Raw genomic sequence first — 16,534 nt, 5'->3', positions numbered from 1 at the left:
GCACTTCTGTAACAAGATTACTCGTCTAATACCTGCTATCTATAAATCAAGAGAACAAGTACATCAATCAAATCAATGCAAATATCAATGCAATAAAATAAAGTATGTGATTTAGGGAAACTCAAGTCTAAACCGACTTAAGTCGATCTCCCGATACCACATTGACTTATACCTTTCGTTTGTAGTCACTGTCTGAAGCAATATCAGTTCTGAACTCAAGACTGTCTCTGTAAATCTGAAACGACATATTGAGAATCATAATATCAATATTCCATTCTCAATTCAACACTTAATCTGATTAATCCGGATTTAATTCAAATAACAGCATAACGGCACAATCTCAGTATCCCCGTCAATACCATATCAACAGACATCAATTACAAATCGTAACTCATATCCGATACAATTTGTAATCCATCCATAATCCAAATCTGTCCGATTTCAGATCAATATAATCAGAAAATCATAACAATTCCATAATCAGTCCGTTTCTTAATCTGACTTCGATTCTATGATGTCTAACATGTCAAGAACATCATATATGACGTGTATTCAATTCCAACAACATCATAATTTCAAAACATGTTAAAACGTAGTAAAACTTACGTCCAGTTGTAGCCTACATTGCTAGGAACTCGGTTCCGAAGTCGGATTCAAAATCAGACGGACGAATTTTGCACAAAAAGCGTAAGGATTTTCTATAACTTCACAGAGACTTTTCTCGACTCTTTTCTCGGAAATAATGAAGGAGGAACGAAGCTTTGTTACATATATATATATATATATATATATATATATATATATATATATATATATATTGCATTCACGCATGTAAAGTAAATGGCCGATCCTTCATGCAACACGTCTCGCGCATATGCGCGACCCTCCTCCGCGCATATGCGCGAGGCGATAAACCCTGGCGCGTACCTTCACGGCATCTCGCGCACCTCTTCCGCGCATATGAGCGAGGAATTGTTCACAACTCTCGGGTTGTCTCACGCATATGCGCGGATACACGTTGCGCATATGCGCGAGGCTCTCTGGACATTTCGCGCTTATGCGCCCTGCTGGTCGCGCATATGCGCGAGAGCTCCTCCTCGCACATACATCTTTTTACACGTTATCTCATATCGTGTCCCGATTAATCCTTTCATAATCATATCAAATTATAAATCAATAATTACAGATTACTAGGATTAAATTTCCGGGCATTACAACCTATAAATTATATTTATTGCTGGGCAAATATGATATTAACATCTAAGCCCTTTACATAAATTGCAGGCGTACGTGGATAAGTTTTCGTCGGTCCAATATTTTCTTTTGAGGAAATCCAATAATTATTCTTAATATTCTTCAGTAGTGTGATTTATTGTGAACGAGAATCGATGCATACCATTGGACAATCCCATTTATGATTGGGTAAAAATTTGTGTAAGACGGTCTCACGGATCGTATTTTGTTACGAATATCTTATTTGGTTCATCCATGAAAAATATCACTTTTTATGTTAAGAGTATTACTTTTTATTGTAAATATCGGTATGGTTGACCCGTCTCAAATATAAAGATTCGTGAAACCGTCTTACAAGAGACCTACTCGTATGACTGACTATTTTTTTATGTCAAGAGTATTACTTTTTATAGTAAATATCGGTAGGGTTGACTCGTCTCACATATAAAGATTCGTGAAAAGTCTTATAATAAACCTACTCTTATGACTGACTATTCATGAATTTATATATATATATATATACACACACACACACAAATAGATCTAAATTATATTATGGAAATGGTGTATAAAAGATAAAATAAATTTTGAATATTATTATTAATGAATTGATTCCAAAACCAGAAATAAATACGGATAATTTGCATTCACGGTCCCGACATTTTATGTATTTGACATTACCGCTCTCGACATATTGTAATTATTAAAGATGTTGCTTAATAAGAGGGGTGAACGTTAAAAGTGAAGCCCATATTATTACATTATTTATCACTACCAGAATTAAAGACAAATTCTGGAAAACAAGACTCAGAATTCAGAACTCATCCTCTTGTTCTGCAAGATTTATTTCCCCTTTCAGTGGACCATAAACACTGCTACAAACAATAAAATACACCATATTAGCCATACTCAACCCCGCAAGAACCAAGTAGTAATAATCATAGCGACCCTTATCAATGTCGTTCGAAATCCAGCTCCCGTGCCCGCCAGCTTTCGAGATCACATCGACACAATTCAGTATAGAACTTGCAACCAAATTCGCCAAAGCCAATCCAATCCCATTCAGTGTTGCTGCTATACTCCACATACTTCTCGGAAGTTCCGAAAAATAGAACTCGTTTTGTGCGATAACATTTAAGGCCTCTGCAAAGCCTGTGAGGCAATACTGTGGCACCAGCCACATCGCTGACATGTTAGCAGCAACTACTGTTCGTCGGATGCTTTCGACTGCAGCTGTAACCAGCATGGCAGTACATGTGAGAAATATCCCGAATCCCATTCTTGTTTTAGTGCTGATTCCAACGCGCCGCCCCCTGACTTTGGATGCTAAGGGAAGAAACACACGGTCGTAGAGAATGACCCATATTATGACCGATAGGACTGTAAATATGCCAAAAGAAGCCGCAGGAAACTCAAAAGACGATATTTTTCGGTCCATTGATGCGGCTTGGAGTACTAGAAATGAGGGCTGGCTTACGTTTACAAACATGATCATTCCTGAAGACCATATCGGGATCACTCGAAGTAGTGACTTGAGCTCCTCGACTTGATCTACAGTGCATAGATTACTAGAATTTGTAGCGATCCCATTTGCTGTTGTGTCCCACTGTGGATCTTTAACTACGCAAGCCTAGTTAAGAAACCTGAAAACATTCAACATAAAGTTCAGCAAATCCAGTTAAATTTCACGTGTTAACTCGTTCGATAGTTCAAAAGTTCAGCACTTCAATTTCATTGTTTATCCCCTTCCCAAGAATCCCTGGATCCACCCCTGACTCGATCATCCATTAGCTTAGCGCATGAAGGGGAAAGGATAAATCTAATCATTCTGAATTTCATTCACCTGAGCTTCCGACTGGGAGGAATATTTGACGAGCCGTTGTTGTGATGATACAAGACATCTGTTCTATCAGACAGTTTAAGATGCCGGTTTCTATAAGAAGCTACGACCACCTTTACCAAATTCTCTAGCAAGCTTGTTTTATAATCCGGTTTGATGTACCATGTGGAAGCGGAGAAGAACACGAAAACGGCAAGCAACATCAGCAACGCGGGGACGGCGAAACCAACTCTCCATCCCAAGTTGTCTTGAATGTAAACGACACATGTGTAGGCAAGAAGGACGGAGACAGTGGTGAACATATAGTACCAGCTGAAATAGCTATCTTTTACACATGAAGTCTTCTTGAAATTTCCTTTTCGGAGTTGATTTGCACCGAAGGCTAAAGACGAGGATCGGACTCCCCCAGCTCCGATGGACATTATGCCGAGAGAGCTGCACAGGAACGCAAACTGGGGAACCGTGGGGGAGCAGCTATGGGTGCTGGATTCATCGCATGGAGGCGGTTTCGCATTTGTGATTACCGTAGTTAACCACAGAAGAATCATTCCCTAGATGAATATATTTGATCAAACAAGCATTTACTTGATCAAACACTGAATCAAATTTATACAAGTATCAATGAAATTATATAAAGTTGAACCCTTCACGTTTCCAATTCTATAAACATCAACGTGCAGCACAAAAAAATATTTTAACGAGTACATCATTTTACTGGGTGACTCCAAGGCTGAAATTTCCCCACACTAAAAGAAAAGTTGCATTTGGAAAAAAACAATTTCAAAAAAGTGATTTCAAATAACTCAATTTTGTTTAATAAACAAGTTAAAAATGTCACGAGATTATTTCAAATTTATGGATTTCAAAAGTGCCAAATAAGTTGGATGAACTTAAATCTTTGATCTGAAATGGTTTTATTTGAAAGCCTCCCATCCGAATGTAGCTTTAAAAAGAAAAAAAAAATATTAAATAAAACTCAACTGAGATTGACTCCATTCCCCTAAGAGGAGATGATGATGACAGTAGTAAAAAAAAAAAAACAGAGTATTTTGATCTTTCTGCAATAGGCCGAATATGTTCCATAGTGTCGAATGGAAAAAGGTTTCAAATTTTGTTCATAATTTTCATATAAAGTACTAAATAGGCAAAAAACAAGAAGTTTTTTTTTTTTAAAAAAAAAGATAAAATAAAAAAATACCATAAAGCAAATTATGGATCCAACCCCGATGGTATAAAACTGGCCCAAGAAAGAATCGGCAATGATTGCCCATATAATTGGCATGAAATTTGTTGCTGACGACCAAAAAAACAATACATTTGACGCAGTGGTCATTCCCATATGATACTTTCCCATCAAATAAACTGTCATATTAGGAGTCAGTCCATATGTTGCCATCTTCTCCAATCCTTCAGCCCCTGTCATAATTTATTAGCAAAACTTCAAATCAGTAACAACCAAAAAAATCGAAATTTTAAGCTTGATTGAGTAGTTTTCCTTATACATGTTGAGTCAAAACCAGAACAAATTCCAAAAATTTCAATCAAGAAACAGAAATCAATAATGCGCATACTCGACAAATGACAGATACAGAATACCCAACAAAAAGAAAAAACAATTTTTGAACAGTTCTATATATATATATATATATGATTATTAAATTAAATTAAATTATATTATATTAAATTAAATTAAATTAAATTTTAGGGGTTTTAATCAGTAGATACAGCACTGATACCTACCAATGATAAAGGGCAACGTTCTGAAGCCACCCTTGTTATTATCAGCTTCATTTTTACGACTCCCCAACTCCAAAAGAGGCACCACTTCTCCTTCTTCCTCGATCATTTTCTTCTCTATTTCTGAGTTCCCGATTAAATGGGTTTTTTTTTAAATTAAATGTTATTAAAATCAAATAAATTTATCAAAATATAACAAAATGAAGTTTTGGAATGTCTCGTCGGATTCAGTGCAAATCGGATTTGTCCTATATATATAGAATTTTTATGTTTTCGGGTGATTGTATTTGTACCGGTTCGCTCGAATTTTTTTTTTCAAAAAAATTGAAATACGAGAAAAATTTCTCAGATTCAAATTTTATTATGATTGTTTTTTTTTGTTTCGGTTAACGATTTACCATATAATATATTTATGTCATATTTTTAATCATTAAAAAAAGGGATCCGGTCTTTGCTTTAATAAATTAAACAATTTAAGTTAAAATTTTGGTTTATTGATTTTGTTATATTTGTTACGATTTTTTAAAAATATTCCTTAATTTATTTGTCTGTGAGACGGGTCAACTCTGTCGATATTTACGATAAAAAATAATACTATTAGCATAAAAAATAATATTTTTTCATGAATAATTCAAATAAGAGATCCGTCTCGCAAAATATGACCCGTGAAACCGTCTCACACAAGTTTTTGTCATGTATTTTTTGATGCAGACGATCACTGAACAGTTTAATCTCTCTCGACTCATTGTTGTTCTCAAATAAAATTTCAAAAATTTTCAACAATCTAAGCATCCTTTGATAATTTTTTGCATCACCAGTTAAATCTGTTATTTATGAAACAAATTCAAATAATGTTTTAAAAATTAACCGAGTCTTTATTTCAAAACCGAGTATGCATATTAATGAGTGCAAGCCTATTGTGTGATTTTTCGTTTGTCAAATAATTTTTTAATTTTTTTTATGACGTGAAAACTCGCAACCATCATCATCTATGTATGCACATTAGATAAACTCTCGAGTTAAAGCAGTTATTTGTATGTTATCAAGGTAAACCGCATCAGACGAACCCGAAAAAATGCTTGATAAGAAAATCAAACTCTCACGACTATAAGCCAAACACTTGCCTATTAACCAACTCAGATACCTCCTTGGAGCCTGGTCCAATAATTCTTAATATTCTGTAGCGTTAGTTGTTATGAACAAGAAAGATCAATGCACAGTATTTATGGATAAGTATTTATAACTATTCATGAATTTATATATATAAAAAAAAGAGATCTAATTTATATATTGGAAATAATGTAGAAAATAAAGCTGATTAAAAAACCGGAATCCAAACCAGTTCGATTTAAAATCCAGAACCTTGGGCTTACTGTTCGGTTCCGCTTTATACAACAAGGAACTGGAACTGTGAAGAACCGAGAGGTGATCATTTCTTAAAAAAAGTAATTGACCAAAATTATTTCATAGTTAAATTATGCAATTAAATCATTTGATTCATATAAATTAAATTTCCCCCTTAAAAAATAATTGACCAAGATTATTTCATAAATTTCTCCATTAAATTATGCAATTAAATCATTTGTGCCATATAAATTAAATTTCCCGGTATTTTAATTTCTTTTTAAATAAAAATTAAATATTATATTAATTTGTACTTTCCCATATATTTTATCATTATTATTCTTCTTTTGTTTTTTTTTTTTAAATTTAAATGAATATGTTCAAACCAGTTTAGTAACAAGTAAAGACTTATCCGGAACGCTAAAAAACGGGAACCATAACGATATCCAAGCGGTTCAGTTCCGATTTCACCTTTAGTTGGAACCGACAGCAGTTTTAGAACCGTGGTCAGATCCTGGTATAAAAGATAAAGTAACTGATTTAAAAAAAAAAAAAAAAAGAACCACCACTGCCAGAATTGAAGGAAACAAATTCTGGGAAACAAGACTCAGAACTCGTCGTCCTCTTCTGCAAGATTTCTTTCCCCTTTCAATGGACCATAAGCACTGTTACAAACAATAAAATACACCATATTAGCCATACTCAACCCCGCAAGAACCAAGTAGTAATAATCATAGTGACCCTTGTCAATATCGTTCGAAATCCAGCTCTCGCGCTTGCCTTCTTTTGAGATCACGTCGACACAATTCAGTATAAAACTCGCAACCAAATTCGCCAAAGCCAGTCCAATACCATTCAGTGTTGCAGCTATACACCACATACTTCTAGGAAGTTCCGAGAAATAGAACTCGTTTTGTGCGATAGCATTCGAGGCCTCTGCAAAGCCTGTGAGGCAATATTGTGGTACGAGCCACATTGCTGACATGTTGGCAGCAACTACGGTTCGCCGTTTGCTTTCGACAGCAGCTGTAACCAGCATGGCAATAAATGAGAGAAATATTCCGAATCCCATTCTTGTTCTAGAATTGATTCCAACGCGCCGCCCCCTGACTTTGGATGCCAAGGGAAGAAACACACGGTCGTAGAGAATGACCCATATTATGACCGATAGGACTGTAAATAGGCCAAAAGAAGCCGCAGGAAACTCAAAAAACGATATTTTTCGGTCCATTGATGCGGCTTGGAGTACTAGAAATGAGGGCTGGCTTACGTTTACAAACATGATCATTCCTGAAGACCATATCGGGATCACTCGAAGTAGTGACTTGAGCTCCTCGACTTGATCTACAGTGCATAGATTACTAGAATTTGTGGCGATCCCATTTGCTGTTGTGTCCCACTGTGGATCTTTAACTACGCAAGCCTTGTTAAGAAACCTGAAAACATTCGACATAAAGTTCTGGCTTTCAGCGAGGTTTGATCCAGTTTTAGGTGAATTTAAAATTTCATGAGTTAACTTGTCCGACAGTTCAAAAGTTTCGCACTTTAATTTCGTTTATTATCCCCCTCCCAAGAATCCCTGGATCCACCCATGACTCGCTCGTCTATTAGCTCAGCGCATGAAAGAGGGTAAAATTTATAAATCTCATCACTCTGAATCTCATTCACCTGAGCTTCCGACTGGGAGGAATATTTGACGAGCCGTTCTTACGATGATACAAGACATCTGTTTTATCAGACAGTTTGACATGCCGGTTTCTATAAGAAGCTACGATGACCTTTACAAAATTTGTTACGAAGCTTGTTTTACCATCCGGATTAATGTACCATGAGGAAGCCGAGAAGTAGACAAAAACGGCAAGTAACATCAGCAACGCGGGGACGGCGAAACCAACGCTCCATCCCAAGTTGTCTTGAATGTAAATGACACACGTGAAGGCAATGAGGATGGAGAAAGTGTAGGACACATAGTACCAGCTGAAATAACTATCTTTTACACATAAAGTCTTCTTGAAATTCCCTTTTCGGAGTTGATTTGCACCGAAGGCTAATGCAGAGGATCGGACTCCTCCAGCTCCGATGGAAATTAGGCCGAGCGAGCCACACAAGAAGACAAACTGGGGGATCGAGGGGGAGCATAAATGAGTGCTGGATTCATCGCACGGAGGCGGTTTTGCATTTGGGATTACCGTAGTTAACCACAAATGAACAAGTCCCTACAGGGATATATTTGATCAAACAAGCATTTACTAGAAATTCTCAAATTCATGTATGGAACACTGAAATTATAAAAAAAACTGAATCCTTCACGTTTCCAATGCAATGTTAAACATTGACGTGCGGCACACAAAAAAATAAAAATTTACAAGTTAGTGCATGTGTGACTCGAAGGCTGAAATTTTCCCACAGCCTAAGGAATTGCATTTGACAAATAAATTTAGATTTGGGAAAAAAATATATGAGAGAAGGATTTCAAAAGTCAACTTATGAGACCGACTAACCGCATTTGACAGATGAATTTAGATTCTGCGACACAGGCCGACTATGTTCCATAGTCTCGAACGGAAATTACTAAATAGCACTAAACAAGAAGTGATTTCTTATATATAAAAAAGAAATAAAAAAAATACCACAAAGCAAATTATGGATCCAAATCCGATGGCATAAAACTGGCCCAAGAAAGAATCTGCAATGATAGCCCAGATAATTGGCATGAAATTTGTTGCAGACGACCAAAAAAATAATACATTTGACGCAGTGGTCATTCCCATATGATACTGTCCCATCAAATAAACTGTCATATTTGGACTCAGCCCAAACGTTGCCATCTTCTCCAATCCTTCAGTCCCTGTCATAAAATTTATTATAATAATAAAAAAGAAGAAGTAAAACTTCAAATCAATTGACACAAATATCATCCCTTTAATCCCATTTTTGAGTCAAAACCAGAACAAATTTCCAAGTGATTATCTACTGAAATAATCTCAAGCATCAATCAAGAAACAGAAACTAGCTAGTGTACCAATGATAAAGGGCAAAGTTCTGAAGCCACCCTTGTTATTATCGACCTCATTGTTACGACTCCCCAACTCCAGAAGGGGCACCACTTCTCCCTCTTCCTCGATCATTTTCTTCTCTATTTATGATCACACAGGTGTGTGTGTTTTATACAAGTACGAGAAATAGAGTTACATATGATGCAAATCCATGGTGACAGCGATGGAGGAGACATGGATCTTTTATGTGGAGTACAAGTGTAAATAACATGAACAGATGTTGACCTTTTGGATTGTACGTGTGTCTTCCAAACCTGGAGGCACTTAGAATTTGGTTTTATTGTGTAGTCATCAAGCATACATGCTACTGATCTACTATGTTCTTTGCCACGCGACATGAAATTTAATGTGAAATTTGATTTTTAATATATTGATTTTTTATATAACGACAGATTCGATGTGAAAGTGGTCAAAAAGTCACATCAGCCTCTAGGACACATAGTAACGAACCCTTGCGGCCGGAATTGGGGAGACCAATTGTGTCGATATGCTAGTGCGGTGTGGCAAAATTTTCTATTTCCTCTACTTAACCTTTCTTTTGAGAGTATGTCTCACAAGATGGTCTTACGAATTTTTATCTGTGATACGGGTCAATTTTACCGATATTCACGATAAAAAATAATATTTTTTTCATGGATGACCCAAAAAAGAATATATCTCACAAAATGACAGGTGATTTTCTTTTTTTGGTTTGACAAACTTGTATGTGATATTTTTTTAAGATTAAATAAAAAGAAAGTTTCCTCGTACAAAAAAAAATAAAAAATCTACATTTGGTGACCATAAATGTCACTGATCATTCTTCATATACAGTGCATACTTTGATTATTGGCACAGGATGTGGTTTATTAAATTTGTAATTATATGTATGATAAAAAAAAAAAAACATTGTTATGTACAATATAATTTGACCGGAGTAATTTTTTATATTAGTGTTTTTATAAAAAATATAAAGAGTGATAAAAAGGGAAATATTTGAAAATAAAAAATACTTTATCTTCATGATTTAATTAAAAAAACGTAAAAATCTATTTAATAAATGTTTTCTTTATATAGACTACCATATCTCAGTGAAATATTTATTTATTTTTATATATACTTTTTAAATTTTTAAATGATCATATCATCAATAACATAAATAAAATTTTTGAACAGTATTTTAAAATTTTCCAGTTTTATTTTCTAAGCCCCTCAACTTTAATGACATGATGATAATTATCGTCTTTCACACGCTATATGTGCATAAATATTAAATTTTTTTGGTATTAAATAATTTTTTTTTGTGAATTCGATATATTATATTAAAATTTAACTTTTAAAATAATTTTTATAATAATTTTTTTTATATTATGGGACTTCTTAGACAAGGGAATGGAGGCGAATCGGGTCGAGTCGGAATGTTAAGATCTGGAATACCCCGTGGTTGTCGGACCAAACTAACCCGTATATGGAATCAGTGTGTCCCCCGGGCTTTAAAAAACCCTACTGTGGACTCATTGAGAAGCTCTGCGAATGGGTGTTGGGATATATATTGATATCGTCAAGGATCTTTCCAATGATCAAGATCAAAGGCTAATACTATCCGTTCTTTTAAGACGATATGATTGTGAGGACGATTGGTTGTGTCTTGATGATAATAGGGGGGTTTATACCATGAAGAGTGGATACAAAGCTCTCTCATAGAAATCATTTGGCACCCCAAAAAAGTTCGGGGATCAATTGGAAATCTGTTTGGTCCATGAAAATCCCAGCAAAAATCCGAAATTTTATTTGGATGGCACTCAATCTGCCTTCCTACAATGCGAGCACTAAAACTTCGTTGGGTGTGTCCCCTTTGCCATAATGAATCAGAAGATCAATTAATTCCATGTTTTGTTTCTTGTTCTTATGTCATTAATGTGTGGTGTCTTAATTTCTTCCCTTGGCAGCAACTTTGGGGATGTGAGATCTTTTGTTGATCGGTGGAGTTTGGTCGTGTCCACAAGAAGTGATGGTCATGAGGTTGAAATTATAGTTAAAATGTTATGGAGTATATGACAAAATAGGAATGATGTGGTGTGGAATGTCAAGTGCCGCTACTATTAGAAAAAGAAAAAAATTTGTGTGAGACGGTTTCACGGGTTGTATTTTGTGAGACATATATTTTATTTGGGTCATCTATGAAAAAATATTATTTTTTATGCTAAGAGTATTACTCTTTATTGTGAATATCGGTAGGATTGACCCATCTCAGAGATAAAGATTCGTGAAACCGTCTCACAAGAGACCAATTCTTAAAAACCACGGTCATTTTTATGTTTAAGATATTTTTTGTTGTTTACCTATTAATTAAACATTGAGCAGAATGTCATTGAACTATTAATAGTTACAAATCTATTTTGAATATATATAAAATGTATAAACATGTTAAACAAATAAAAAAAATATATTATTATAACATATATATCAAAACAACAACTATTTTAAATATCAATCAATATTTACATAAAATTTATATTTATATAAAATATTTTACAAGATATTGAGTACACATGACGAACGAGATATACCAAAAACCATAAATTTATCAATTTAAGATAATTTAAAATTTAAGATAAAATAAAATTTATAATGTCCGATATTGGGAAAATATAGCTCACATATGCAGCCTATGCAGATAATTTTTTTGAATAAAAAATATCCCTCTATATTTTAACTATATTATTTACCAGTTACCACTGCCAGAATATAAGAGATAAATTCTGGGAAACAAGAGTCAGAACTCATCCTCTTCTTCTGCAAGATTTCTTTCCCCTTTCAATGGACCATAAGCACTGCTACAAACAAGGAAATACACCATATTAGCCATACTCAACCCCGCAAGAACCAAGTAGTAATAATCATAGTGACCCTTGTCAATATCGTTCGAAATCCAGCTCTCGTGCCCTCCTTCTTTCGAGACTATATCAACACAATTCAGTATAAAACTCGCAACCAAATTCGCCAAAGCCAATCCAATCCCATTCAGTGTTGCAGCTATACTCCACATACTTCTCGGAAGTTCCGAAAAATAGAACTCGTTTTGTGCGATAGCGTTCAAGGCCTCTGCAAAGCCTGTGAGACTATATTGTGGCACCAGCCACAATGCTGACATGTTGGCAGCGTCCACTGTTCGCCGAATGCTTTCTACTGCCGCTGTAACCAACATGGCAATAAATGAGAGAAATATACCAAATCCCATTCTTGGTTTAGCACTGATCCGAACCGGCCGCCCTCTGACTGTGGATGCTAATGGAAGAAACACACGATCATAGAGAATAATCCATATAATGGCAGATAGGACCGTCAATGCGCTGAATGAGGCCGCAGGAAACTCAAAAGATGCTATTTTTCGGTTCATTGATGCGGCCTGCAGTACTGTGAACGAGGCCTGACAAACATTTACATACATGATCATTCCTGAAGACCATATCGGGAGTACTCTTAGTAGTGATTTGAGCTCCTCGACCTGATCTACTGTGCAGAGATTCCACGAATTTGTAGCGAACCCATTTGCCGTTGTGTCGTGCTGTGGATCGTTAACCATGCAAGCCTTGTTAAGAAACCTGAAAACATTCAAAATAAAGTCCAGCAAGGTTAGTTTCAGGTGAATTTAAAATTTCATGTGTTGATATTTCCAAAACTTCAAAAGTTTTGCACTTTACTTTCATTGATTATACCCCTCCAAAGAATCCCTGGATCCACCCCTTACTCGCTCATCCATTAGCTCAGCGCTTGAAAGAGGGAAAAAATGATAAATCTCATCACTCTGAATCTCACACACCTGAGTTTCTGACTGGGAGGAATATGTGATGAGCCGTTCTTGTGATGATACACGACATCTGTCATATCAGAGAGTTTGAAATGCCGATTTCTGCAAGAAGCTACGGCGACCTTAACAAAATCCGTTACTAAGTTTGTTTTACTCTTCGGTTTGATGTACCGTAAGGAAGCTGATAAGAACACAAAAACGGCAAGCAACAACAGCAAGGCGGGGATGGCAAAACCAACTCCCCATCCCATGTTGTCTTGAATGTAAACGATACATGTTAAGGCAACGAGGATGGAGAAAGTGGTGGAAGCATAGTACCAAGTGAAATAGCAATCTTTTACACATGATGTCTTCCTGAAATTTGCTGTTCTGAGTTGATTTGCACCAAAGGCTAAACATGAGGATCGGATTCCTCCAGCTCCAATGGAAATTAGGCCGAGCGAGCTGCACAGGAACACAAACTGGGGGAATGTCGGGGAGCAGCAATGGGTACTGGATTCATCGCATGGAGGCGGCTTCGCATTTGGGATTACCGTAGTTGACCACAGAAGAATTGAACCCTGAAGTAGTATATCAAACAAGCATTTAGTTCACTGAAATTATTTAAATTTTGGATGTTTCACACCGCTCCCCTTGTAAGCAGACACAATAACAATCAATGACAGGTGACAATAAAAGCCTTCAAAAATCCAAATCAAAGTTTCATCTATGATCAAGTTCAGAAAATCACGAGTATTTTCAACTCTCTTTCTCGCCAGTTTTTCAAGGCATCCAATGAAAAAAATAATCGAATTTTGTTCATTTCAACTACTAAACAAGAAAGAAAAATAAATAAAATTACCAGAAAGCAAATTATGGTTCCAAATCCGATGGCATAAAACTGGCCCAAGAAAGAATCTGCAATGATAGCCCAGATGATTGGCATAAAATTTGTTGCTGACGACCAAAGAAACAATACATTGGATGCAGTGGTCATTCCCATATTATACTTTCCCATCAAATAAAGTGTCATATTTGGACTCAGCCCAAACGTTGCCATCTTCTCCAATCCTTCGGCCCCTATCATTAATGTATATATATACGATAAAAAAATCCATAAATATAAATGAGGGGATAAAGTCATCCCTTTCTTTCCATTGAGTAGTTTCCCTTATTTGATCTCGTCTCAAAAAATTCGAGGTAATTCCAATTACATTAAGTCTTCTGTAAATTAAATTTATTTTTGAGTCAAAACCGGAACAAATTCCCAGTGATTCGTCTAGTGAAATAATGTCAAGTTTCAATCAAGAAACAGAAATTAATGTGCTCACTTGTCTCGACAAGTTACAGATACAGAAAGTACAACACTGATACTTACCAAGGATAAATGGCAAAGTTCTGAAGCCACCCTTGTTGTTATCATCATCACCACCACCATTAGTACGATTCCCCAACTCCAGAAGTGGCTTTTCCCTTTCTTCTTCCATTACAGAGCACAGGATATGTATTTTTTACATAAACAAACAAAATAATAATAAAGGCGGGGATTCAGAGGAAATCAGAGCTAAGCAAATACATGTAAGCCATTGAGGACTTGTGTGCGATGCATGTGTGACTAAAATATTAAATAAAAAATGACTGTTTGGTTCATAAATTGCAGGCCCTGTCAATTTCTCTTTATTTGATAGTCACACCAATTATATTATTAATGTATAAATCAAATATGAAATTCAATTTTCAATATATTAGATTTCTATATAAAATGTGATTATGTTTCATTTGAAATTTTTAAATATTCTCTTGCGTTTCGTTTTTATTATAATTTTATGTTTCTCCCGATACATGAAATTCATAAATTACTCGATCATTATTATACTCGGTAGACTAGGAAACTTAGGGTTGTATTTAATGTAAGAAATCTCATCATTATTATTTTTTATTTTTTTTATAGCTATTCAATCCAAATTTTATATACTACATGAAAGTCTAGTAATATCTAAAATAAATTGTTAGGATCAAGCGTTTATTACTAGGCTAAAAACGAAGTTGTTAGTCAATGTGTAACTTTATTTCCATATATTTGTGACAACGCAGAGTGCACTATTTGAATATTAATGGGTCAGATGTTAGGTCCATGAGTCCGGGAAGGTGTGTGTCTATCTGTTGGTGTTGTTTTATGTCTTTTAAAGATCAGTCTTACCTTCTCCATTCCGTCAGTCATGTCCCCAGCAGAGACAGAATTACTCGTCAAGATCCAACATCACTCTTTTACGACCCACCTAGTAAACTAGATCAAGCGACGCATCGTCAACACTTTGATGCATGAGAACTTCCTAGGATTTACTCATCTCAGTACTACTATCATTCATCACGCTTAATCTAACATAGATTTTTACAAAATTTAAAAAGTTAAGTGATATTCAAACTTTACTTTTTAAAACTCTATAGAAATTTATAGCTATCCTAAAATTTCAGTAGATTCTACATGATTCTCATGAAATTCTTCATGTACAAACCATCGAGCAATATGTAATATAAAAAATAAAAAAATTGTCTTCTTCTCACCCTATAGATTTTGTGTGGACTTCTAATTTAAACAAAATCACTCTAACCCATATAAATCAGTGTTTTCAGAACCAGAATGTATTGATCGGCTCGACCGAGAATCGGCCATGAGTCTGGTTAGGACATCGTCAAAAAACAGCTTTATCGATCAAAACAGATTAAGAAACGATCAGACCGGTTCACCATTTTTAATTTGTTTTAATTTTATTTTCTGTTTTATATATGATTATTTGAAATTTTAATTTTGTTAAAAATATTATTTTAGTAACAATAGAGTTTATTTGATTTTTTAAGCATTAGAATATGTATATATTTTATAATTTATATACATATTTAAGCTGTATAGAATTTAAAATATATTATTTACTATATTATATTGTTATTTTATTTGACATACCAGTGTTACGGTTTGACGGTCCAATTGAACCAATCTATCTATCTGTTTGAGCCACTATTTTAAGATATCTCGGTTGGATATTCGGTCAAATTATAAAAATATAGATATAAACTTCCTTCGTTCTCTCTTAGAGGACGGCGCCGTATATAGGTATGTCAAAGAAGCTTCTTTTTCTGTCAAATTTCAAAGGAATTTGATATTCTTCAATTTATTTTCTATCTGTCAAATTTCAAAGGAATGATTGGTATTCTTGAATTTATTTTTCAATAAAATACTAAGTATATCATATGCTAGTTGATTATGGTGTGTGTGGATATATGAAAATTTTGATGCCATCTTTTTCATGTTATCTTTTGATTTTCTGTAGATTGTCTGGTATATTTGAAATAATTTTTTATCTTTTTTTTAAAAAAATAAGAATACTTTTTCATTTATTCTTTTACGTATAATCAAATTATTTTGATTTTTTTTTTAAAAAAATTAAAATTCAAAATCGGGTTGAGGCGAGTTGATTGGGTCAAGTCGGTTTCGGATTCGGGTTGTGAGTTTTTGGGTTGGTTCATATTTGGGTCTAGCACTTTTTAAATAGTACT

At 34.8% G+C, this 16,534-nt stretch overlaps 2 protein-coding genes and 1 pseudogene across 2 annotated transcripts; all 3 read right to left on the bottom strand.

Annotated features, from left to right (window-relative positions):
* Positions 1 to 1,943: 1,943 nt before the first annotated feature.
* LOC142555506 (protein NRT1/ PTR FAMILY 1.2-like) lies at positions 1,944 to 4,948 on the bottom strand (annotated as a pseudogene).
* Positions 4,949 to 6,709: 1,761 nt separating this feature from the next.
* LOC142555505 (protein NRT1/ PTR FAMILY 1.1-like) lies at positions 6,710 to 9,428 on the bottom strand. Its single transcript, XM_075666394.1, has 4 exons — positions 9,177 to 9,428; positions 8,785 to 9,002; positions 7,823 to 8,370; positions 6,710 to 7,590 (listed from the first exon to the last, which is right to left on the bottom strand). The coding sequence occupies exons 1-4, from the start codon at positions 9,280 to 9,282 to the stop codon at positions 6,762 to 6,764; spliced, it is 1,701 nt and encodes a 566-aa protein (XP_075522509.1). The 5' UTR covers positions 9,283 to 9,428; the 3' UTR covers positions 6,710 to 6,761.
* A 2,411-nt stretch (positions 9,429 to 11,839) lies between these two features.
* On the bottom strand, positions 11,840 to 14,570 carry LOC142555503 (protein NRT1/ PTR FAMILY 1.2-like). The gene is made up of 4 exons (XM_075666392.1): positions 14,358 to 14,570; positions 13,842 to 14,059; positions 13,013 to 13,560; positions 11,840 to 12,794 (listed from the first exon to the last, which is right to left on the bottom strand). Exons 1-4 carry the CDS (start codon positions 14,464 to 14,466, stop codon positions 11,966 to 11,968), a joined length of 1,704 nt encoding a protein of 567 aa, XP_075522507.1. The 5' UTR covers positions 14,467 to 14,570; the 3' UTR covers positions 11,840 to 11,965.
* Between the last annotated feature and the right edge of the window lie 1,964 nt (positions 14,571 to 16,534).

The sequence above is a fragment of the Primulina tabacum genome, chromosome 9 (assembly GCF_025594145.1).
Source record: "Primulina tabacum isolate GXHZ01 chromosome 9, ASM2559414v2, whole genome shotgun sequence".
Classification (NCBI taxonomy): Eukaryota; Viridiplantae; Streptophyta; class Magnoliopsida; order Lamiales; family Gesneriaceae; genus Primulina; species Primulina tabacum.
The sequence above is the reverse complement of the archived record's forward strand: the minus strand, read 5'-3'. Positions and strand labels throughout refer to the sequence as shown.